This window comes from Leucoraja erinacea, chromosome 5 (assembly GCF_028641065.1).
Source record: "Leucoraja erinacea ecotype New England chromosome 5, Leri_hhj_1, whole genome shotgun sequence".
NCBI lineage: Eukaryota > Metazoa > Chordata > Chondrichthyes > Rajiformes > Rajidae > Leucoraja > Leucoraja erinaceus.
The window spans coordinates 54,508,666-54,535,176 of record NC_073381.1 but is presented as its reverse complement, the minus strand read 5'-3'; the positions used below and the strand labels follow the sequence as shown (position 1 = coordinate 54,535,176).

The 26,511-nt window shown below is 42.7% G+C and overlaps 1 protein-coding gene across 4 annotated transcripts in view; it reads right to left on the bottom strand.

Moving 5' to 3' along the window:
* The window catches only part of ptprk (protein tyrosine phosphatase receptor type K), a 570,756-nt gene that overhangs the window by 393,503 nt on the left and 150,742 nt on the right, over window positions 1-26,511 (bottom strand). For all 4 annotated transcript variants that reach the window (XM_055635637.1, XM_055635639.1, XM_055635640.1 and 1 more), the window contains exon 3: window positions 13,671-13,942. In XM_055635637.1, the coding sequence (XP_055491612.1) occupies window positions 13,671-13,942 (272 nt within the window). The remainder of the gene's footprint in view (window positions 1-13,670; window positions 13,943-26,511) is intronic.

The window sequence follows — 26,511 nt, the reverse complement described above, 5'->3', positions numbered from 1 at the left end:
CCTAAACCATTTCAAGGATATAATACGTTACAGAGATTGGGAGAGGCAAGGCCATGCAGGGATACGAGGAAGAGTACATTGCAATCTGAATTGGCCAGCATAGGTTAGTCAGCACACAGGACCATGGAATTAATTAAGTCACATCTAACATTATTTTCGATAACTGCAATATTGATTATTTTTTATGCAGTCAGATTTTTAAAGTGGTTATTTAATTGTGGAGAAGTGTTTTTAATCCGGAACGCATTACCTCCCTATTTCAATAGTCAGAGTCAAAGAGTGAAAACAGGACCTTCGGCCCAACCATCTGGTGGCGCTGTTGCTAGCTGCCTCCACCCACGGTCTGGCTGTCTTTTTAAAATTTGTCAAGTTTAGAGTGTGTTTTTTTTAGTTTTTTACCACTAGATGTGGTGTTCCATACTGGAACTTCCGAGACGTCCTCATTTTTTAGGAAAGAGGGGTTCCCAACTCCCATCGTAGATGAGGCCCTCACTCATGTCTCCTTGGTACCAGGCAGCTCTGCCCTTGCTCCCCCTCCCTCTAGTCACAACAGGGACAGAGTCCCCCTAGTCCTTAGCTTCCACCCCATCAGCAGTCGCATACAACACATAATCCTCTGAAATTTCTGCCACCTCCAATGGGATCCTACCATTAGCCACATTTTCCCATCTCCACCCCTTTCTGCCTTCCGCAGAGACCATTCCCTCTGCAACTCCCTGGTTAACATCCCTTCCCACCCAAACCACCCACTCCCCAGGTACCTTCCCCTGCAACCGCAGAAGATGCAACACCTGTCGCCATACCTCCTCCCTCAACCCTGTCCAGGGACCCCAACAGTCCTTTCAGGTTAGGCAGAGGTTCATTGCACCTCCTCCAACCTCATCTACTATATCCGTTGTTCAAGATATGGACTCTTATACATCAGCGAGACCAAACGCCAATTGGGCGATCATTTCACGGAACATCTTTGCTCAGCCCGCCTGAACCAACTGATCTCCCGGTTGCTGGTCAGTTTAGACAAAATTGCTGGAGAAACTCAGCGGGGTGCGGCAGCATCTATGGAGCGAAGGAAATAGGCAACATTTCGGGCCATGGGGGGGGGGGGGGGGGGGGGGGGGGGGGAGAGAGGGCTGAGGGAGAGCTGAGAAGGGAAGGAGATAGCAAGGGCTACCGGAAATTGGAGACGTCAATGTTCATGCCACTGGGGTATAGACTGCCCAAGAGAAATATGAGGTGCTGCTCCTCCAGTTTCCGGTGGTGCTCACTCTGGCAATGGAGGAGGCCCAGGACAGAAAGGTCGGATTCGGAATGGGAGGGGGAGTTGAAGTGCTGAGCCACCGGGAGAACAGGTTGGTTAATGCGGACCGAGCAGAGATGTTCGGCGAAACAATCGCCCAGCCTATGCTTGGTTTCACCGATGTAGATCAGCTGACATCTAGAGCAGCGGATGCAATAGATGAGGTTGGAGGAGGGGCAGGTAAACCTCTGTCGCACCTGGAACGACTCCTTGGGTCCTTGAATGGAGTCGAGGGGGGAAGTAAAGCGACAAGTGTAGCATCTCTTGCAGTTGCAAGGGGAAGTGCCCGGGGAGGGGGTGGTGCGGGAGGGAAGGAAAGAATTGACCAGGGAGTTACGGAGGAAGTGGTCTTTGCAGAAAGCAGACAGGGAGGGAGATGGGAAGATGTGGCGAGTTGTGGGGTCACGTTGGAGGTGGCGAAAATGACGGAGGACTATTTGTTGTATGTGAAGGCTAGTGGGGTGCAAGGTGAAGACTAGGGGGACTCTGCACTTGTTCCGAGTGGGGGGATGGGGAGAGAGAGCAGTGTTGCGGGGTATTGAAGAGACCCTGGTGAGAGCCTCATCTATGGTAGGGTAGGGTAGGGTAGGATAGGGGATAGGGGAGGGTGGAGGGGAAGGGACCCCCCCCCCCCCCCCCGTTCCCTGAAGAATTAGGACATTTCCGTGGAACACCTCATCCTGGGAGCAGATGCGGCGTAGTTTAATTCTCCTTCCCATTCCTACACAGACTTTTCTGGCCTTGGTCTCCTCCATTGTCAGAGTGAGGCTAATTGCAAATTGGAGGAACAGCATCTCATATTTTGCTTGGGCAGCTTGCAGCCCAGTGGTATGAATATTGCTTTCTCTCATTTCAGGTAGCCCCGACATTCCCTCTCTCTCTAACCCTCCCCCACCCAAATCGCATTTTCACCCGTTTCCTTTATCATTGTTACTTTTTTTGCACATCTTGCATTTATTGTTCTTTATCTCCCCTTCTATATCTTTCATTTCACTTATCCTTAGCCAGTCTGAAGGGTCTTGACCCGAAATATCACCCATTCCTTCTCTCCGGAGATGCTGCCTGGCTCGCTGAGTTACTCCAGCTTTTTGTGTCTATCCATATATCTGTCTAACTGTTTCTTAAATTTTGTCCCAATCTCAACTACCTCCTCTGGCAGCTTGTTCCATACACCCACCGCCCTTTGTGTGAAAAATAAATTCCAGGTGTTTGTTTGCCTGAAGGCAACATCAGCAGAGTCACCATTCTTGACAAAACCACTGATGTCTAATGTCACTGTAAAGATTTGGCACTGGTGAGATTCCCAGACAGCTTAGGAATCAAAAGCTTTGATTGATTGGTGCATTAAGCTAAACAAGTTTAAAAACAAGTTTTGAGCTGAATAAGCTCCTCAGCCAAGGTAGCAGTTGGTGCTCTGCCATTAATCTCTACATGCTGAGATTTAAAACAAAGTGAGAGAAAAAAAACAGCTAGCATTCCTGCTTCCAGTTGCTAAAAGCGCACACATTGTTTTATCTCAATGTGAGATCAAAAGCTATCTGTAAACAAAAAAATATAGTTTGAACCAATTTTTTCTGCAAACTCAGAATTGAGTCAGCTAAACCCATTTAGTCATACAATATTCAAGGCCTGACTGGCAATTAAGGCAGAATCAATTGTACCTGAGGCATTGTACACATTGCTCAAGTTATATATGATTATGTTGTGTCTGTGGATTTCAGTAAGGCATTCGACAAGGTTCTGCATGGTAGTCTGCTCTGCAACGTTGGATCGCATGGGATCCAAGGAGAGATAGCTGAATGGATAGCAAATTGGCTCCATGGAAGAAAGCAGAGAATGATGGTGAAAGGTTGCTTCTCGGACTGGAGGTCTGTGACTAGTTGTGTGCCTCGGGGTTCGGTGCTGGGCTTGTTACTGTTTGTCATCTACATCAATGATTTAGGTGATATCATACAGGGCAATATTAGCAAATTTGATGATGATACAAAAGTGAGTGGTTTTGCAAATAGTGAAGATGGTTGTGAAGATTGCAGCAGGATCTGGATCGATTAGCCAGGTGGGGGGAGGAATGGTTGATGGAATTTAATACAGAGAAGTGCGAAGTGTTACATTTTGGGACGTCGTACAAGGGCAGGACCTACTGAGTAAATGGTAGACCTCTGGGTAGTATTATAGAGCAGAGATCTAGGAGTACAGGTGCATGGATTGTTGAAGGTCGAATCGCAGGTAGATAAGGTGGTCAATAAGGCTTTTGGCACTTTGGCCTTCATCAGTCAGAGTAGTGAGTATAGAAGTTGGGAGGTCGTGTTGCAGTTGCTTAAGACGTTGGTGAGACTGCATTTAGAATATTGTGTTCAGTTCTGGGCACCATGTTATGGGAAAGAGAGTCAAGCTTGAAAGGGTTCAGAAAAGATTTACGAGGATGTTGCCAGGACTAGAGGGTGCGAGCTATAGGGAGAGGTTGAGTAGGCTGTGTCTCTATTCCATGGAGCGCAGGAGGATGAGGGGGTATCTTGTAGAGGTGTACAAAATCATGAGAGGAATAGATTGGGTAGATGCAGAGAGTCTCTTACCCAGAGTAGGGGAATCGAGGACCTGAGGACATAGGTTCAAGGTGAAGGGGAAAAGATTTAATAGGAATCTGAGGGGCAACTTTTTCACACAAAGGGTTGTAGGTGTATGCAACAAGCTGCCAGAGGGGGTAGTTGAGGCTGGGACTATCCCATCATTTAAGAAACAGTTGGACAGGTACATGGATAGGACAGGTTTGGTGGGATATGGACCAAGCGCAGGCAAGTGGGACTAGTGTTGTTGAAACATTGTTGGCCGGTGTGGTCAATTTGGGCCGAAGGGCCGGTTTCCACACTGTATCACTCTATGACTCCATGATTGTTGGCATTGTCAACTCTGTGTTAACTTGCTGCTGGAGGTTAGATTACTTGAAGCATTCCCACAGACTATAAATATCATTGCATGTAACTTATAAATGTTGTGGTCATGTAATGTGAAGGGATTCAAGCTTCGCTGACAGCATCCACATATTTTACCCATCCCTCACTGTCTTTTTATACCATTGCAATCAGTAAGTGAAGGTACTCTTACAGAGCGGCAAGGTAGGAAATGTAGGTAGAAATAATTTTGACACAAATAGCTGAAAGAACAGTAGCATATTTACATTGCAGCATACTGAGCAACTTGAAGTGGGACTCGCAATTCTCTCTGCATAAGCTGTCCTTGAGTGAGAGAATGTGCGGACTGTTGTCGATTAACCTTTTATTGACTTGCTACAATGAATCTCACACCAAAACTACAGCAGAGATATGAGTCGTGAAGAAAGTGAACATTTAATTGATGGGTGGGCTGTCAATCACACAATATAATTATCCTGGATGATTTCCTCAGACCCCTGAGAGAATGTTGAGCTTCCTGAGGTGTTCCAGCCCACTCATTTGCTAAGTGTGGGATCCGTTTATCTATAAAACAGTTCCAGACATTGTTACAGTTTTGGCCAACCGGGGTCAGATATATTAAATTGCAGTGGTGAGATGGGAGTAACTGCCCGCAATATCAAGGCAGCATTGTATTGTACATAATATCAAGGAACCCCAATAATATTGAAGCCTATGGCAATCAAAATTCTCCATAAATTTGAAGTCAGACCTGGCACAATGGTAGATGGCTATGACTGCCAGAGGATATTCATCTCCTACTTTTCAAACCCAAGACTTCTTTCACCAAGAATAATAAGGGTAGGACCCGCAGAAAAACATTAATTTCAGGTTTCACAAAAAGCCATATACAATTCTGACTTAAAAATGATCCCTGGGTTCGATGCTGACTACTGGTGCTGTCTGCATGGATTTTGTACGCTCTCCCCGTGACCTGCGTGGGGTTTCTCCAAGATCTTCGGTTTCCTCCCACACTCCTAAGACATACAGGTATGTAGGTAAATTGGCTTGGTAAATGTAAAAATTGTTCTCAGTGTGTGATAGTGTTAATATGCGGCGTGGACCCGGTAAGCCGAAGGGGCTACTTCCGCTCTTTATCTCTAAACTAAATACTTAAAACACTCTTCCCAACAACAGACCAAGAGCATCTTCATCATAAGGTTGCTAGCAGTTCAGGAATGTGGCAAGCCATCATCCTCACAAGACCAATTAGGTTTAAGGTTATTATTGTCAAGTGAACTGAGGTATAGTGAGAAGCATGCTAGCGAAACAGATCAGATACACTATACATAAATACAATCAAGATAAACTTCAGTACGATAGATAGAGCAACAGGAAAGATACAGAGTGCAGAATATACTTCTCAGCATTGTAGCATATCAGTTCCATAGACAAAGTCCGATTTCCACAATGGGATAGAGGTGAATCAGACTGTACACTAGCTGATGGAAGTACTGTTCAGAAGTCTGACAACAGAGGGGAAGAGCAAGAAATTAGGAATGAACAAGAAAGGATTGAGTTACAACTTATGCACACTTATGCACACGCTCAAAACCCTGAACAAAATTAAAAAAAAACATCCCACTGCTGGAACTCCTCAAAGCAATATCCAAGGTCAAACCATCTTCAGCTTCTTCATCACTTATCCTCTCTATCATTGAATATAAATGGGGTTGTTAGCTGATGCCTAATTTTCAATTCTTGTCATAAATCCTCGGGCTGTGCAGCAAGACCAGGCAGATATTCAGGTTTGCCATGGTGTGACAAGGCATAACAAATAGCAGATAATAATCATTATTTTTCTTTGACCAAGCAATAAAACGAGCTTAAAGCACCACCCTTTGATACTGCACTGCATTGTCAGTGTCTGGACACCACAACTAAGAAACAGAACCAATATAATTAGGCAAGACGAGCAAGAAAAAGAAGAGCAGGTCCGAGGCTGGATATTGAACCGGAGATAAATTGCTTCCTCAAACCTCAAGGATCTTGTGCAAGACAGAAGTGTGACTAAGTGTAGGTGGGAGGTATGTTCCACAAAGAACTAAGGAGGAACCCACAAAAGAGCATAGCTATAAAGTGAGAAAGGGAAAGTTTATTAGAAATTAATTTGGGTAATTTATTTTTAAACACAGAGGGTGGTGGGGGCTTGAAACACATTGCCAGGTGTGGTGGTGGAGGTAGATACCATAGTGGTGTTTAAGAAGCTTTTAGAAGCGTTTAGCTTTTAGATAAGCACGTGGAAGTGCAGGGAATAGAGGGAAATGGATCATGTACAGGCTGATGAGATAATCTGCACGTACAGGCAGACGAGGCACCATGTCCCACATGAACATTGTGGGCTGCAGTGCCTGATCCTGTGCTGTACTGTTCTGTGTTCTATGATCTGAAATGTTGGATGTGCTGGGGAATGCATGTGGGCAAGTTTAGATGGCAAACCTAAATCAAACTGGCAACAACTGGACATGCCAGAAGGAAGCAGGATAGATGGTCCTCAGTTTTGGAAACGGGTGAGTTAATTAAAGCCAGAGTAAATTAGCAAGGTAACGGGACGGGCAGTGTGTTGTGCACTAGGGCGAGGGGGAGAGGGTCCGACCAGACATAGAGGAGCTGTGTTAGGAGCTGCCCTCATTGTAATCAATTTGACATGCAACATTATATCCATAGCACCACCTACAGGAATAAAACCTTTTAATCTTCAAATTATCCATCATATTTAACATTCAATATTGTACCTTATGTTGCCAGCAAAATATAATTATTAATACTGAATATTTCTTGCTGCTACACTCAGCCAAAGTGCAATAATTTTATGTTGTTACATTTCCCATAAGGAACACAATTATTCTTCTCCTCCCCACCCATCACTTACAATTTACCTGAAGGCAACAACAACCTTCAATTAATATACCCATTGTTTTCTCTTCACGGCTGGATGTAAAATAAGCATACGTAGGTTTCAATCAACTGCACAGAAAGGTATTAACTGGAAAAACCTGCTTCGCGGAAGAGTTTAGTTAAAAAACTGCCTTCAGCTGAAAGTAGCAATTAGACCAAAATCTCATTGTAGCTCTGAATATAGCACCATACAATTAACGCTAGTGCTTATCATCCACCTTCAAGCAGCAGAATTCATCATTTCACAAATAAAAATTTGATCATCGACCAGGCAGTAAAAATGTGGTTATTCAACTTACAGGAAAATAATTATAATTATTTTATGTTTTTAATTACTAAATATCTTGACAAGCTTTAGCTTTCTGCACTTCTTCAATTGTTGCAAATAAACTGCTCCCCTGGCACTCACTTCATCCGTCTCCCTGCTCGTGAGTTAATCAGTCAATTTAAATCCTCTATCTTCATGACTGCTGCTGCATTATCTCTCCTCGTGCAAGGGTGGTCTTAATGGTCTGAATAGGCAATGCAAGGGTGTTGCGACAGGTTGTAGAATCATCAGGGCAAAGGAGGATGATGCAGTCTAGTCACCGTGCTAGAGGATCTAGTTTGTGACTGTCTGATTCATTCTCAGGTAGGTGGCAGGGAGAGGTATTAAAGTAAGTGGCAATGGGAACAGAGACTACTGCAGGGACAGAAGGCGCGTGCTGAGATATAATGGCAAACGACCAAATGTTTGACAAAGGTGCAGGTTTACGGTACAGAGGTGGAGAGGTTTAGAGAGAGATTCCAGAGCTCAGTGCTTTGGATCTTAAGGCCTAATCACAGGCACTAATTTTGGAACAATTAAAATTAAGGATACTTAAGAACACAGATTTAAACAGTGCAGATTTTGAGCCAGTTTGGATGGATCTTTTAACAGATGAAAAGGTGGACAGCTCTCAGCGTTCATATGTTCATAAGTTGTGAGAGCAGAATTCGGCCATTTGGCCCATCAAGTCTACTCCGCCATTCAATCATGGCTGTTCATCTTTCCCTCTCAACTGCATTCTCCTGCCTTCGCTCCATAACCCTTAACACCCTTACTAATCAAGAATCTGTCAATCTCCGCCTTAAAATATCCATTGACTTGGTCTCCACAGCTGTCTGTGGCAATGAATTCCACAGATTCAGCACCCTCTCACTTAAGAAATTCCTTCTTATCTCCTTTTTAAAGGCATTTCCTTTTATTCTGAGCATATGGCCTCTGGTCCTGGACTCTCCCACTAATGGAAACATCCTCTCCACATTCACACTATCCAAGCCTTTCACTATTTGGTAAATTTCTGAGGTCTCCCCTCATAGTTCTAAACTCCTGGACAGGTAATCTTAGCAATGACCAGCAATGCCAGCCAAAGCTCATCCTGGGTCAAAAGCGAACACAAACTGTAAGCAGTCTGATTTGAATGGGGTTGGTGGCCTATGAATGGAGTTTGGTACAGCAACCAAAGCAGATGTATTCATTTTTTTTGTGTTATTTGGTCGTAGTGAATTTCTGGTCAGCCAGTATTGAATGCTGGACAAACTATTTGAAAACTGTGATACCGTGGAACAGGAGTGAGAAGTGGTAGCGAGGAAGATCCAGGTACCATAGACATACATGTATGTACACGTGCCTAGAGGGCAGCCAAATATCCAGCAATTTTCCTTCTTAAAACCCATCTCATAATGTAACCCAAGTGGGTTACCCAGAATGTTCTCTGCAAGCAAATTATGCTTTGCTCCGAGCTTCACCTTGCAGATTGACTAACATGCAAGCCAGTTTATTAATTCATAATCATTTCCAGGCAATCTGAAGGGGGCAATTCATGCAGCTATATAACATGAGCAGTGGGCCAATATTTCAGTACATGTCCGTGACAAGAATCCCTCATTACCCTGACAATTCAGTCAGTGGAAAAATATAGAACTAGGAAACTTCTTCACTCAGGTGTTTACTAATAAGCAGATATACAAAAATACAAGAACCTTTGAGGATTTTGTAATCAAGAAAAAACTGCTTATTTTGTTCAGACATCGATGAAGCAGCCAAAGATGCAAGTTGAATTTATTTTTTCTGCCCTGTGTTGAAAGAGGAACAATTATATTATTGTTTGGCACATGTCGGATCTGATGGAAGAGCCAATCCCTTTGACAATAGCCATACAAACAAGCTTCTGGTACCTCCACAAATAAAGACAACTTCCCAAAAATAAATCATCAACTTGCGTACTTTCCAATTTCTTTTCCCAAAGTAAAACGGTCCCTGGGGGACTGATGGAATTGACTGCCTTGTAAACAAAAAATAAGCTGCTGGATGATCAAGATTAATCTGTTTATTAACAATGCCTAAAAGGTGTTTGTTTGGTGATTCGTTTGAAACTAAGCCAAGCATGTTACAAACATATACTTCTAATAATTTTCATTTGTGAACCCTCAGATATTAAGCAGAATCCAGATTGGAAATGTATTTTTATAACAGTTTTAAGGTCAGTTAAGGACGGTCATTATGTGCACTTAGAATGTGCATATAGGAATCATTAAAATGTCCCCATTCACCTCTCTGTTCATCAGAAAATGACAACTCTAACCTACTCTTTCTTTCTTCCTACATTTACTTGGTAGTTTATTTTGTTGCATATATTTATTTATAGATCCTTTCCATTTAATATTTGTGCTTCAGAATACCCACATAACCAGAACAAAACATCACCAAATAGTTCAATACTATGCTGTCATCCCTTAGCCAGTCTCTTCTGACCTACATCCGAGATAACCCCCACCACTTCACAATCTCAACAATTTTCAATTCCTACTCGTCCATTGCCTCATCTTTAGCAACAAAGACCAATCTCTCCACATCTTCATTCCACACCGATTGGCCGGTGGCCGATTGGGAAAGGGGGAGATGCAGCGCGACCTGGGTGTCATGGTACACCAGTCATTGAAGGTAGGCATGCAGGTGCAGCCGGCAGTAAAGAAAGCGAATGGTACGTTAGCTTTCATTGCAAAAGGATTTGAGTATAGGAGCAGAGAGGTTCTACTGCAGTTGTACAGGGTCTTGGTGAGACCACACCTGGAGTATTGCGTACAGTTTTGGTCTCCAAATCTGAGGAAGGACATTATTGCCATAGAGGGAGTGCAGAGACGGTTCACCAGACTGATTCCTGGGATGTCAGGGCTGTCTTATGAAGAAAGACTGGATAGACTTGGTTTATACTCTCTAGAATTTAGAAGATTGAGAGGGGATCTTATAGAAACTTACAAAATTCTCAAGGGGTTGGACAGGCTAGATGCAGGAAGATTGTTCCCGATGTTATGGAAGTCCAGGACAAGGGGTCACAGCTTAAGGATAAAGGGGAAATCCTTTAAAACCGAGATGAGAAGAACTTTTTTCACACAGAGAGTGGTGAATCTCTGGAACTCTCTGCCACAGAGGGTAGTTGACGCCAGTTCATTGGCTATATTTAAGAGGGAGTTAGATGTGGCCCTTGTGGCTAAGGGGATCAGGGGGTATGGAAAGAAGGCAGGTACGGGATACTGAGTTGGATGATCAGCCATGATCATATCTTCACCTTTCATTCCACCAGCCGCCTCAACCAAAAAATCAATCTCCAACATTTCATCAATTTTAACGCAAACACGCAACTAGCCACATCTTCCCATTTCCACCCATATTGACATTCTGCAGAGACCACTCTCTCTGCAACTCCTTGACTTGCTGATTCCTCCCCACCCAATCTGCCCTCTCTCTTAGCACTTTCCTCCGCCATCGCAGGAGATGTAACATCCATCTCTACACCTCCTCTCTCACTTCATTTCTAGGACCCCAGAAGGTCGGCCAAGCGAGATGGAGATTCACATGTCCCTTATCCAACCTTATCTATTTTATTTGGTGCTCCCGATGTAGCCTCCTTTAACATTGGCAATACCAGGCATAGAATAGGCGACCGCTTCACCGAACACATGGTCTTTATGCCAAGGCTTTCTTGATCACTCGGTTGCTAACCGTGAACTCCCTTTTCCATTCCTAGACTGACCTTTCTGTCCTTGTCCTTCTCCATTACCAGAATGAAGACATACACAAATTGGAAGAACATCACCTCATGTTCCAACTGGGTAGCTTGAAACTCAATGGTATGAAAAATGAATTCTCCAATTCCAAATAATATCTCCCCAACACCCGCCCCCTCTGTCCCCTGTCGCTCCTACCCAGTGCACACTCATCTCTCCCACCACCCCATTCACCTTGCTCTCTTCCCCACCCCCATAAGCTTCTCTCACACCCACTAAACCCATATTTCTTTTTATCCCATTTTTCCCCTCCCCCATGTCCCCTTCCACCTGTACCTCTCCCTTTGGGTTTACATTTCACTCTTCCTCATCTTTCTAACCCCATTTTAATCTCTAGAATTTGCCACTTACTCCTCCAACCTGCCAAATCTCTTCACTTGTATCCATTTATCATTTGTCAGACTTTGCCCCATCCCCCCAGTTCTATTTTCCTGTTCTTCCCCCTACTCCATCAGTCTGAAGAAGGGTCCCGATTTATAATACCGCATGTCCATTCCCTCCAAATGCTGCCTGACCTGCTGAGTTCCTCCAATACTTTGTGTTTTGCTCAATACTCCAGCTTCTGCAAATTCTTGCATCGCCTGTGTAATAATAATTCTAATTTCCACTTTCAGATTAAAGAGACAACTAACAGATTGCAAGTCAGCTCAACAAGAGGTGCCTTAGCATCTTCTAAAATGTAATGATTTTGACAGAAGTTAATAAAGTAACTGCACAAAAAATTAAATTGATACCAAGTCACTGAAATGGCACCCATTATCCAAGACCTTAAAATGTCTAATTGCTGGATGATCTTCGGTCGAAAAATTACCCCTTGCCACCAAAGGATAAGCATCATTATTTTCAACCATTATACATTCAGGCTCCAGTCGTTACATTTTGTAGCTAAACGAAACACTTTCAATTTGATGACAGAATTATCTCAAGAGCATTTATGCCTAACATGAATAAGATTTTCCAGCCATGCTTGTTTCGTACATTGCTGCATTCCCAAAGTTAATTTTAAAAAGAACATCAAATGCTCCAGTAAATCTCAATCACCCAGGACAAAGCAGCATAATGAGTTGAGAGTAGTGAATATTAAAGTAACTTTCAAATGGGTTTTACAGAATTCCAGTATTTATAACACCAACTCCCCCTCCCATTCCATCTCCGACCTCTCTGTCCTGGGTCTCCTCCATGCGAGCAGCACTGGAAATTGGAGGAACAGCACCTCATATTCCGCTTGGGGAGTCTGCATCCTGGGGGCATGAACATCGAATTCTCCCAATTTTGTTAGTCCTTGCTATCTCCTCCCCTTTCTCAGTCCCCCTGCTGTCTCCTCCCATCCCCCAGCCTTCGGGCTCCTCCTCCTTTTTCCTTTCTTGTCCCCGCCCCCACCCCCGATCAGCCTGAAGAAATGTTTCGGCCCGAAATGTTGCCTATTTCCTTCGCTCCATAGATGCTGCTGCACCCGCTGAGTTTCTCCAGCTTTTTTGTGTACCTTCCAGTATTTATAGTTTTGGTACTGATTTGCTTCCTTCTGTTGATCACTGTGTGAAGAATATTTCAGGATATTCCCCTTCACAATTTGTAACGCGACATCTTGATCCACTTTATTTAAATGTAATTCCCATGTTTCACGATTTTTTATGCTGTTACATATATCATACCCTTGTATGATTACTACCCAGACTGCCTATTTAGAGAGACAATTGATGCTTACAGCCAATACCTGTTAATTAAGAGCTCAATGACTCATTTTTATCATTTTTACGAACATCAGTCTTTGCCCATACTTTCTACCCATCTTTACACATACTAGATGCAGTAGTCATGCAACAATTTAACAGATGCACTCTGCAGTTTGAGTGAGGTGCAATAAATGTGTTTTTCTCATGTTCTGGCAACAAAACATTCTATTGGCACTGCTGAGTGATGCTGTGCATTAGTTGGAGTTTTTTAGGACCTCGGGTCAAATGATATTTCAACACTATTCATGGCAAAGATCCTATAGACCACAAGATAGACCACTCCTTCTAAATGCAATGGGCTGACATGTAGTACACAACGGGGCGGAACGTGGACCTTTTTTTCATCCATTTCAGTAACCCGACCCGACCCGACTCGCAGTGTAATCAACGTTGCGGGGGAATAGTTTGTGTTAATAAATTATAATTCTGAAAATTAGAAGATTTTTACCAAATAATTTTATTTTTACGAGGATGCTTCCGTAACCGGCTTCAGTTTCCGCACTATGGGATCTTTGGAGCGGAGACGGAAGCCGGTTACGGAAATGGGGGCCGAAAATTAACCATGAATCTGCCCATGACCGTACTACGTCTTTTTCATCGAGTGGGCTATCTTGCTTGCTATAGGATCTTTGATCCATAGTGTCTGTGTGCTGTACTTTTTGACTTTCAATAACAAAGCTCTTGCATACTGGAGATCGCCATTACCTGATACTCATTCGGCCAGAATGTGCTAACTGCCAGCTCAGCCCGATGCCATTGTTTTCCCTGAGATCCTGTCACATTCCAAATGGGATTTGCAAGAGCTCCTTTGTTCACACGAACAAAAATGTTTAGTGTCCCTGGACTCAAATAATCCTTACTGTACAACCAGTAACTGAAATCGATGCAGTGGGTGTCGTTTTCTTTCATTATTGGAAGTAAGAGTCGCGCTTTCTCTCCTGGCAAATGCTGAGAAGAATCTACCATCAAGAAGGAACCTGTTGGAAAACAAAAATAGCACTGATTATACATTTCCACAATTCATAGATCATACATTTCTATAAGATTCCCATACCATTAAATAAGCAGATCTCACCTATCTTGAATTATATTTCCTAAATGATAGTGGAATCACGATTGAAATAATAGTTTATTTTACAACATTTCAAATCAGGTTGAAAAGTAAATGTGCTTCAATTCTACCAAATCTATCGTGTGCCACTTACAATATGAATCGAGAATTATTTTTTCTTTTACAGATAAATAAAACTGCTGGTTATGCATAACATCAATCTAATATCAATGTTTATATGGAGATTAATGAACACAGAGGTAATTAGCAAACAGAGATCACTAGTATTAACAGCAGAGAAAAATATTGCTGTCAAAAATCAAAGACCTGAGCAGTAAAAAGAAAGCAAGTCTAGAAATGACTCTAAATGCTAAGCTTTTAATGGTGATTGGGAACTCTGGGTTGACCTTTGGCTTCAAAGCTCCATGCTGTCAGTGCAAATAAAGAGTCCTTCCAAGTAGAGAAAAATAGAACTTAATAAACAAGGTCCAATTTTAATTAACAACAATGAAAACTGCAGGGGGTGAAGGTGGAAAGTAAATTGCACTTATCTTTTGATATAGCATTTATAAAATTTTAATTTTCAGACCAGTTCAACACAGTCTCTGTGCATCTCACACCCAAACTTGGGCCACCAGCAGCACGTAGAAAATAACTTCAACCTCCATCCATATAAATTGTTTGGAGATTGGACGATTTTGCGGGAGGGTATTAAAATTAGATGCAAATCAATATTTAACGAATGAGAAATTCTTGTACGAGGATGCAAAACACTAGAAATGAAAGCAACAGTAGGCCATTCAGTCCTTTGTGCCTGTTCCACCATTCAACTAGATCATCAAGAGTCAAGTGTTTAATTGTAATATGTATCGAAACAGAAACAATGAAATCCATACTTTCAGCAGGTCTGTACACACAGTACTCACTAGTTAATATAATAAAACAACAAAAAAAAGTTCAACACTTTTTTAAAAAGCATCATTAGTACAAAACAAAACCAAAGTCCCAAGTGCAACCAAGAGAGTTCATACTTCGTAGTTTATTTTGTATTTGTAATGGTCAATAGCTTGAATTATTGGGAAGAAGCTGTTCCTGAACCCAAGGCCTATGATTTTCAGACTCCTCTACTTTCTTCCCAATGGGAGGAGTGAAATAAGAACATGACTAGGGTGTTGCGTGTCCTTGATGAGGCTGACTGCCTTTTTGAGGCAGCACCTTCTATAGGTCCCTTAGATAGTGGGCAGTCAGTGCCTGTGATGGACCGGGTAGTGTCCACCACTTTTGGTATTCTCCTTTGTTCCTGGGCATTTGAGATGCTATATCAGGCTGTGATACAACCAGTCAATATGCCCTCTACCTTACACCTGCAGAGGTTCAAGAGTGTTGACACACTGAATCTTCTCCATCTTCTAACGAAGTAGAGGTAGTGATGCGCTTTCTTTATGAGTGCATCAATGTGCTGGCTCCAGGCCAGATCCTCACAGATATGCACACCCAGGAACTTGAAGTTGATAACTATCCACTACCTATCCATTAATGAAGACTGGTTTGTGGATCCTCAGCCTTCTTCTTTTAAAATTACCTCATTGGTCTCACCGATGTTAAGAGCAAAGTTGTTCCAACACCTTTCAATCAACTAATCTCCCTATTCTGACTCATAATTATCCATAATTCATCAAACAATGGTGGCATCACCAACAAATTAAAAAAATTGAGATGGAATTATGTCCAGACGTACAGTTATGTGTATACAGTGAATAGAGCATGGGACTGACCACACAGCATCCTCGCTGATGGTTATCGAGGAGGAAGTGTTGCCAATTCATACTTATTGTGGTCTCGAGGATCCAATTGTATAGGCAATGCAGAGACCCAGATTCCTGAGCTTGTTAACAAGTTGGGAGGAGATGATGGTGTTGGAACGCAGAACTGTAGTTGATGAACAACAGCTTGATGTATGAGTTTTTGTTGTCCAAGTTTTCCTGTGCAGAGTGAAGAGCTAGTGAGATAACGTCCCTAAGGGGTCTATCGCAGCAGTAGTGTAGTGGTTCCATATTCTTGCTAAGGTAGGGGTTAAAATGCGCTATAACCAACCTCTCAAAGCACTTCATATCCACAAACATTTTTTAATCATTGGCGGCATGTTGCCTCACTTTCCTTGGGCACCATTACCTCATTGGTCTCACCGATGTTAAGAGCAAAGTTGACAGAGGTAAAGTTGATAGAGTTAACAGAGACACCCTTTCAAATCAGGTGGATCCTCAGACCTCAATAGTGAGCGGATGAAGATGTCCGCAAAAACTCCAGCAAATTGTACCACACAGGTTTTGAGAACGTGACCCAGTACACCATCAGGTCCAGATTCTTTCTAAGGGTTCACACTTTCTGACATTGGCCCTGGGTGACTCAGATTATACCATGGGGGGGGGGGGGGGGGGGGGGGGGGGGATGGGACCCCTGAGAACACACATTGTGCTCTCCCTATCAACTCATTTGTAGAACACATTGATGTTGTCCGAGAGTGATACCTCACTATTGCTTGAGCTGCCATTTGGTTTTGTCTTGTAGGAAGTGATAGCGTGCAAGCCCTACCATTAATGCTGAATGCCTGTCTCAACTTCCATTTTAGAGCGCAAGCCTATTTTAGCCTTTTTGATGGCCTTATCAAGGTCATACCTGGACTTCTTATACAAATCTACATTGCCAGATTGAATGCCCGCGATCTGGTCCTCAGAAGACTGCGGATCTCCTAGTTCACCCAAGACTTCTGGTTGGGGAACATTCAGATGGTTTTGGTGGGAACACATTCCTCCGCACATTTCTTTATGAAGTCAATAACATCCATGGTGCATTCTTTAGAGTCCTTGAACATCACCCATCTATCGATTCCAAGCAATCCCGGAATTGTTCATCTGCCTTCCCTGACCAGCCCTCACTACTGGGACTGTGCTCTTTTACCTCTGTCACTTTGCTGCATTCATCTTATACTCCGATTCCTTTAATATCTAATAATCTATTCACCTGTTTTTTTTTTTAAATAGTCAATAACTAAAACATTTTTATTTATTTTTGCACCACAGTAAAGGCCACGTTATATTCCACCATCCCATTCACTAAACCTTTTTGGTTATTCCTGCTTCTCCTGGCCCACAGGTAATCAATAAATTAGAGCCAATAAATGGTGGGGGAGGTGGCTCATCATTTCTCACATGCCCAAATAAAGTGCCCCTAAAAATGACATCTGCACACGTGAAGAAGAGGCTCTCAATGTTTTACTAGAGCCCGATTCTCACACCTGCTCAAAATGCTATGCAATTTGAAAATGATAGCTTGACCTGAATGAGCAGATCATTGAGAGTTGTGAACTGGGCAGGAACAAGATAAGATTCATGTACTCCAATCAGTTGCAACCTGGCCCCTGTTCGGCTTGGACAAATTATATCTTAATCCTAATTGTAGATGGGTTTACTGCACGAGCATAGCCGTCTCAAATGTCCATACCCATTAAGTGAATGAGCATGTGGAATATAATATAGGAACATGTGAAATCACCACAGTGGTAACACAAAAGAAAATGTAAAGTTTCAGCCACTGGGTTTTCAAAATAAAACAGGTCAATAGATTTTTTGGCTTTAAAAGAATCAAAGGATACGAGATTAGTGCAGGAAAAAGTCAGGAATATCAGGTGTGATCTAGTTTCCCAATGGTTTGGCCTAATTTGAAAGCTTTTCAAAAAGGCACTCAACCAAAGAGGCGGGCTGCTGATTGTATGAAGAACCCAGAACAGCAACTGTATTGGGGAAGGGTGATAGACAGGTAAATGAAGTGCATTGGTCAGGTAGACTTGCAGCCAAACCAATATTTGCAAAGGTCAGCCCTAATTAACATAGACATCCATGCAACTGACAGAAGGATATATGCAAATTTTACTAATTTGCACTTTCACAAGAACTTCTTTTAAAGCTTTCATAAAATATTGTGCCAAAATGTGATTAAATGTTGAAGAATGAACTGCAGATGCTGGAAAATCGAAGGTAGACAAAAATGCTGGAGAAACTCAGCGGGTGAGGGCGAGGCAACATCTATGAGCGAACAAAATAGGCAACGTTTCGGGTCAAAACCCTTCTTCAGACTGATGTGAGGGTGGGGGGAGGCGGGAGGAAGAAAGGAAGAGGTGAAGCCAGAGGGCTGAGGGAGAGCTGAGAAGGGGAGGAGAAAGTAAGGACTGCCTGAAATTAGAGAAGTCAATGTTCATACCGCTGGGGTGCAAACTGCCCAAGTGAAATATGAGGTGCTGTTCCTCCAATTTACGGTGGTCCTCACACTGGCCATGGAGGAGGCCCAGGACAGAAAGGTCAGATTCGGAATGGGAGGGGGAGTTGAAGTGCTGAGCCACTAGCAGTTCAGGTTGATTATTGCGAACCGTGCGGAGGTGTTCGGCGAAGCGGTCGTCAAGCCTACGTTTGGTCTCACCGATGTAGAGCTGCTGACATCTAGAGCAGCGGATGCAATAGATGAGGTTGGAGGAGGTGCAGGTAATCCTCTGCCTCACCTGGGGAGACTGCTTAGGTCCGTGAATGGAGTCAAGGGGGGAGGACAAATTTTTAAATCTCAACAATTGAATTAAAATTGATAAGGAGACACACTTTGAACCTAGAAAGGAATGAGGATAGAGGATTTGCAAAGAGGATAAATTACAAACAATGGAAGTGAAAATAAACTTGGCGCAGGGTTCACATGGAACATTACGGACAGCTAAAGGAAATAAGCAGAGACATTATTTGGGGCTTTTATTTGTATTAAATGAAACTACAATACAATCAGGTCAAGGTTACAGTTCTATCATTGGTCAGAACACATTTATGGAAATATATATTGTTCTACAAACTTTTTTCAGACAACAAGCAAAATAGGGCGTTGTGATGTTGGGAGACAGTTGGAGAATTGGGTGCGCACCAGATCAGTTAGGTAATTGTTCAGCCAAAGACTAGACTCGAGATATTAAATTACCTACATACATATCTCATTGTTAAAGCAGAGGCATCATGTTACATCATACATTTCAAAGTAGTATTTGTCAGTGGAAAGGAAGTTCCAAGTAATGCCAATTGATTCAAGCTACATTATAATTACTGTAAAATAGTACAGGAACTATCATTTCAAAAAGCAGAATAAATCAATGTAATTTTTCAATAAGCTTCAAGTATTGGCTCAGTTGGATTTCAACATATTTCACAGGAATTTGAAAATAGCATTTACTTTATACAGGTGCACAACCTTTTATCCAGTGTTCCGGAAACCGAAAAACTCCGAAAACCGGCCATTTTTTCCAGGATGTCGTCTGCACACCAAAGCTCGCGTTTGGCGCCAAACTTGACCCGAAACGACCCACGGTCAACCCAGGTCTGTACTACTGTAGCGGCTGCCTCCTCCCCGGAGACTGGGGAGACACTTAAACATCTGTAAATCATTGCTTAAATGTTAGTCAGTTAGTTTGGAGAACTTTTATGTGAAGGGGGGGTTTGAAGGGGTAAACTTTAATTTTTAGTCCCCTACCTGGTCGGAGAGGCGGGGAGCAGTCAATGCCTTACCGGGTCGCCGTGCAGTAAGCTCCGCAGCGCTGTGGCCGGTGGGGCTGCGGGCGGCGCCGGTTGTAGCTCCGACCCCGGCAACTCTACCCCTGGCTGCGAGGCTCCGCAAATGTTGGGAGTCGGCGGCGTCGCAGCGCTGGGACACCAGCGGGAAGCGGGCAATGCCTTACCGGGTCGCTGTGCGGTAAGCTCCAGGGCGCTGAGGCCGCCTTCTCCCAACGTTCGCGGAGCTGGGGGCTGCGGGCGGCGCTGGATTTGGAGCGCCTCGCAGCCAGGGGTCGAGTTGCCGGGGTCGGAGCTACAACCGGCGCCGCCCGCGGCCGGACGGAGCCCCCAGCTCCGCGATGTTGGGAGTCGCCGACCAGGTAGGGGACTAAGAATTAAAGTTTCCCCCTTCACCCACCCACCCCACCACCACCACCACCACCACATAAAATCCCTCCAAACTAACTGACTAACATTTATGCAATGATTTACAATGATTCCCCGGGGAGGAGGCAGTCGCTCCAGACTTTTCAAGCCGCCCGCGCTACCTACCTAATCTACCCTAAAAATCTTCCATTCGGAAATCCGAAAATGTCCGAAATCCGACAAGTGTCTGGTCCCAAGGCTTTCGGATAAAAGGTTGTGCACCTGTACATCTGTACAATATGTTAGCCATAAAGCCTTAACATCAGGATTTACCCTAATTTGCATTTTAAGCAATCTGTCATCACACCAACACATCTGTTCAATATTTAGAATTTCAAACCATGAAGACAGATATAGTTACCCTTGCACTCAGATGCAAATACAATCTTTCCATTATTTTATGCTCTTCGTCAGGTTAAAATTAAATATATTTTGTCTCTTAATTAATTTTCAATGATAAAAGTATGAAGTCGTTTTTGTAAACCAGCACGTGAATTATTTAAACTAGGGAACTGAAGGGCAACTTCTTCACACAGAGGGTGGTGCAAATACAGAACAAGCTGCCGGAGAGAGGATTGAGGCAGGTACAATAACATTTAAAATAACATTCTTGATTAGTAAGCATGTCAAGGATTATGGGGAGAAGGCTGGAGAATGGGGTTGAGAGGGAAAGATAGATCAGCCATGATTGAATTGCAGAGTAGACTTGATGGGTCAAATGGACTAATGATGCTACAATGATGTATAAAAATACATTTGGACAGGTACATATGGGCCAAAGGTGGACAAATGGGACTAGTTTAGATGGGCACCTTGGTCAGCATGGACAATTTTGGGCCAAAGGGCCTGTTTCAATGCTGTATTACTTTATGACTTTAAGTGATCTAATTTACAAGGCAATTGGAGAGCAGTAAAAGCAGCAGTAGAATTAATTCAGAAAATATTCAACAAATGTTCATTGTTAATGGCTTCAACATATTTTTGTTCAGATCCTCATACTACACATTATAAAACATACATTCAAGAATTAAATATGGTAACACATCAAAAAAAAATCCAAACTGATAAAAATGCACATATCTGCATTTGATTACCAGGATCACACCAGAAAATATTAATTTGTGAAAAATCATAAACATTATGCACATTCTGTTTTGCTTTATATTCGTAAATATAAATATAAAGATAAAATTAACTTCAGTCCTCATGCCACAAATTTATTTCCACTTGCACATGTTTAGTTTAGAGATACCATGGGGAAACAGGCCCTTCGGCCAACTGAGCCCGTGCTGGCCAGCGATCCCCGCACACTAACACTATCCTACACACACTAGGGACAATATTACTATTATACCAAGCCAATTAACCTGCAAACCTGTACGTCTTTGGAGTGTGGGAGGAAAGCAGAGCTCCCAGGGAAAACTCATGCAGGTGACGGGGAGAATGTACAAACTCTGTGCAGACAGCACCCGTAGTCTGGATCGCACCCGAGTCTCTGGTGTTGTAAAGCAGCAACTCTACACGCTGCGTCACCATCCCACCGTAATCATATACTTTATTTTCCTTCTCCAAAATAAAAGATGTAATGTGTAAAAGCATGTAAAGGCATAAACACGAAAGGCCGGGTGAATTTTATATGTCTATTTGATTAATTATCTCTTTTTTAACCGCATACAAATTGAAAAATGTGTTTACTCTTCCAGGACCCCACACATGTAATTTTGCTTCGCTACTCAGTTACAACTAGTTAATAGCCCCTTCCAATGAACACTAATCATCCATTATTTTTTAATTAATGGTATACAAAGCTGGATCATATTTGAGGATGTGAATTGCTGCAGCAAGATTTCACAAAACCAGATGATACCGTCAGAACTGGGTTTTTTTTTCTCAGCTCATGGAACTTATGCAAGCAAAAAGCAACAGAAAATATATTTAATTTCAATAAGCAACCGTCAGCTTTACACCATTTCCCCCTCAATGATTATCATTCAGCTCATGTAATAAGCTGTGCTTAAGACAGAAGAGCAAGTAAAACTGCACCAGTTTCCAATTTCAGTGTAACAACATCTCTGTTTATGAGCCAGAGAGCAGAATTCAGTAGCAATATAGGCACCAGCTGAAGACTTGTATATTCTGCTGATTCATTATGAACGGTGTGAAGCCCAGCAGCTTTTCTAAAGAACCTAACATCAGAAAAATACAGAAGATTCAATGCCCTGTATCCCAAGAACGTGCAGACCGATAAAAAGAGGTAGAGGTGAGGTATAGTCTGGCACGTGATAGGTGGATTGAGATACAGGTGCAGGTACAATCCGGTAAAATCACACAGCAGACCTCACCTAGGTAGTTCATAAAGTGTCGCCATGTTTTTGGCACCTACAAAGTTATAAAAAGTTAATGGAACAGTCCCATCCTCTCACTGGTAGGACTGTTCCATTAACTTTTTGTACCTTTGTCAGCTCCAGAAACATGGCGACACTTTATGAAGGCAATCCAGGACTGCTGCTGCGCATGGCCGCAGGCAGCCATCGCCAGGCCTCCCTACAATTTTGGTGCCCCCCCCCCCCCCCCCCCCCCTCCCAAGGTCTGCCTTCATTCTCGGCCCCCCCCCCCCCCCCCCTTAGTTCTCAGCAGTCCCCCCCTCCACTCGCCAAGTCCTCCTTCGATTGTGGGGCCCCACACCCCTCCTCCCCACACCCTTCCTCCCCACACCCCAGGTCCCCCTTTGTTCTTGGTGGCACACCCCTCCTGCCAGGTCCCTCTTTCATCTCAGCGGCCTCCCCACCGCGTATCCCCCCCTTCATTCTTGGTGGTTGGATGATTTACTTGAAATCGGAGAAGTTAATGTTCATGCCTTTGGATTGTAGGCAACCGTGATGAATGTTCTTCCAGCTTGTGGTGGCCTCACTGTGGCAGTGGAGGAGTCGGAAGATAGAAGGTCAGTATAGGAATCGGGAGTTAAAATGGCTGGAAATCAGGGGTTCTAGATAAGCCTTGGCGGACAGCACAATTTAAATGCTAGTGATTTAAATCTAGATGTCAAAGCGAGCTGTGAAGTGGGTGAAAATAATCTGTAAAATAACTTCATTGGGTGAGAAAAGCTGACAGGTGAAATAAATAATTTGACCAAAGGAAAAAAATGATAGATATTTTTAATAGTTGAAAAACTGACTGAAGTTGGTGTGAAGGTGAAACTTTCTGTGAAACTCCCAATGTGAAAATGCAGGTGCAGTAAGCCATTAGGAAGACAAATAGTTGGTTGACTTTATTGATAAGGATTGAGATACTAAAGTCATTCACAGTTTAGCTAGGACATTGGGAGTGTTATGCGCACTTTCATCTCCAAAACATAAGAAAGGACACATAGTGCATAGAATCACAACACCCATTATTGGGAAGATGGATTATTCTTCGAGAGAATGAGTAGGACTGGCTCTTCTTCGAAACATTCAGAAGGAAAATAAGTCATCTCATTGAGGCACGCAGGATTCTGTGGCTTGACAGAGCAGGGTGCCAATTAGATGTTTACATCAGAAGGGCAAGTCTAGATCTTGGGGATATAACTTAATGAAAATGTGCCCACCATTTAAGGACATATTTCTTAATACAATGTTCAGGATTCTCTATATCTGATGCTCATTGGGTGTTCATGGCAGAAATTACTTGACTTTTGAATACCATGAGCATCAGAGTATAAAGGATCAGTTGGAAAAAGTAAACGAGACAGAAGATCACAGCAGATGTAAGGTGCCAAATAGATTCATCCCACTCCTATTTCACATACTGTATGCAATGCTTTCTACCTTTACCTACATTACCTATTTATTCGCAACAAATACATGACCTATTTGGGAGTGAATCTTCATTTGGAAATTCTGAGTATTGGACATGTACTAACAACCCACATTGAATGAGCTTAATTAAAACATCATTCCTGCCACACCCAAACTGCCATGAGCTATTAACATTTCAATCTTTTCTAATGTGTTGGTTGAGCAAAATACGAGTACTTTTTTAGAAACATAGAAAATAGGTGCAGGAGTAGGCCATTCAGCCCTTCGAGCCTGCACCGCCATTCGATATGATCATGGCTGATCATCCAACTCAGTATCCCATCCCTGCCTTCTCTCCATACCCCCTGATCCCTTTAGCCACATGGGCCACATGGGCCACATCTAACTCCCTCTTAAATATAGCCAATGAACTGGCCTCTGTGTCCTTTTTTGAAAGGCCTACAGAAAAAGAGGAAGCTACTTTAGCCATGATCATATTGAATATTGAATATTGGCTCGAAGGGCCAAATAGCCGAGTCCTGCACCTATTTTTCTACGTTTCTATGTTTACAGAAAAAGAGGAAGATATGAATTTAACGTAATTTGATTCTGCTTTATTTTTATAAATTTAGAGCGATATCCCCAACTAATGAAATAATGCAGTGATGCAAACAACCTATTCTGGATGGTTCCAAGAGGAACAAAATGGGAAAAATAAACAATTGGAATCAACAGCAGAATTAAGATTAAAATTGAAATATGCACAATGGGTTTTTTTTGATGAAAATTAATTGAACATCAAGTTGAGCACATTTTGGAAACATAAAAAATTTGTGCAGGAGTAGGCCATTCGGCCCTTCGAGACAGCACCGCCATTCAATATGATCATGGCTGATCATCAAAAATCAGTAACCCATTCCTGAATTCACCCCATATCCCTTGATTCCATTAGCCCTAAGAGCCATATCTAACTCTCTTCAATACATCAAGTGAAGTGGCCTCCGCTGCCTTCTGTGGCAGAGAATTCCACAGATTCACAAATCTCTGGGTCCTCATTCGGTTTTCCTCATCTCAGTCCGAAATGGCCTATCCCTTATTCTTGAACTGTGAACCCTGATTCTGGATTCCCCTAACATGGGAAACATTTTTCCTGCATCAAGCTTGTCCAATGCCTTTAGAATTTTATATGTTTCTATAAGATCCCCTTTCATCCTGAATTCCAGTGAATATAAGCCTAGTCGATCCATTCTTTCATCACATGCCCGTCACGCCATCCTGAGAATTAACCTGGTGAATCTTTGCTGCACTCCCTCAATAGCAAGCAAGTCCGTCCTCAAATTAGGAGACCAAAATGGAAATAATACTCCAGGTGTGGTCTCTCCAGGGCCCCATACAACTGTAGTAGGACCTCCTTGCTCCTAAACAGAAATCATCTCGCTATGAAGGCCAACATGCCATTTGCTTTCTTCACTGCCTGCTGCAACTGCATGCTTACTTTCAGCGACTGATGTATAAGGACACCCAGGTCTCGTTGCACCTCATCTTTTCCTAATCTGACACCATTCAGATAACAATCTGCCTTCTTGTTCTTGCCACCAAAGTGGATAACTTCATATTTATCCACATTATACTGCATCTGCCATGCATCTGCCCACTTACCCAACCGATTCAAGTCACTCTGCAGCCTCATAGCATCCTCCTCGCAGCACACACTGCCACCCAGCTTTGTGTCATCTGCAAACTTGGAGATTTAACATTTAATTCCTTTGTCTACATTGTTCATATATATTTTAAATAACTGGGGCACCTTGCGGCACCCCACTATTCACTGCCTGCCATTCTGAAAAGGACCCGTTAATTCCTATTCTTTGTTTCCTGTGTGCCAACCAGTTCTCTATCTATGTCAATACCCGACCCCCAATACCATAAACACTAATTTTACATACCAATCTCGTGTGGGACCTTGTCAAAAAGCCTTTTTGAAAGTCCAGATAAACCACATCACTGGCTCTCCCCTATCGATTCTACTTGTTACATCCTCAATAAATGAGTCAAGCATGATTTCCCCTTCATAAATCCAAGCTGACTTTGACCGATCCTGTCACTGCTTTCCAAATGCGCTGCTATTGCATCGTTAATAATCAAATCAAGTATCTTCCCCACTACCGATGTCAGGCTAACTTTTCTATAGTTCCTTGTTTTCTCTTTCCCTCCTTTCTTAAAAAGTGAGGTTATTTTTTAATGTTTTATAAAAAACATTGTATTACTGAAGAAGGGTCTCGACCTGAAAAGTCACCCATTCCTTCTCTCCAGAGATGCTGCCTGTCCCACTGAGTTATTCCAGCATTTTGTGTCTACCTTCGATTTAAACCAGCATCTGCAGTTCTTTCTTACACATTGTATTTACTTATTTTCCTATTTAAATAGGAAGTCAAGAAATTGCTGGAAACATGAAATTCCACTTTGCACCGTTTTTGAAATTTAAACATGTGATAATCCAGGTCACTTGAGCATGGTTTCACGCGCATTTAAATGAGTGTTTATGTCACATAGATTTACACTTCCCTGTAGATTCAATAATACAATTGTGAATATCCAATTGGGTACAGAAATTTCTCAAAGCTGTACATGATCTAATTTATTATGCATTTGCAGAAAGATTAAGATAAAAATGTGCCACATTCTAGATGGTAATGAAAAGCACAAACTCAATATCA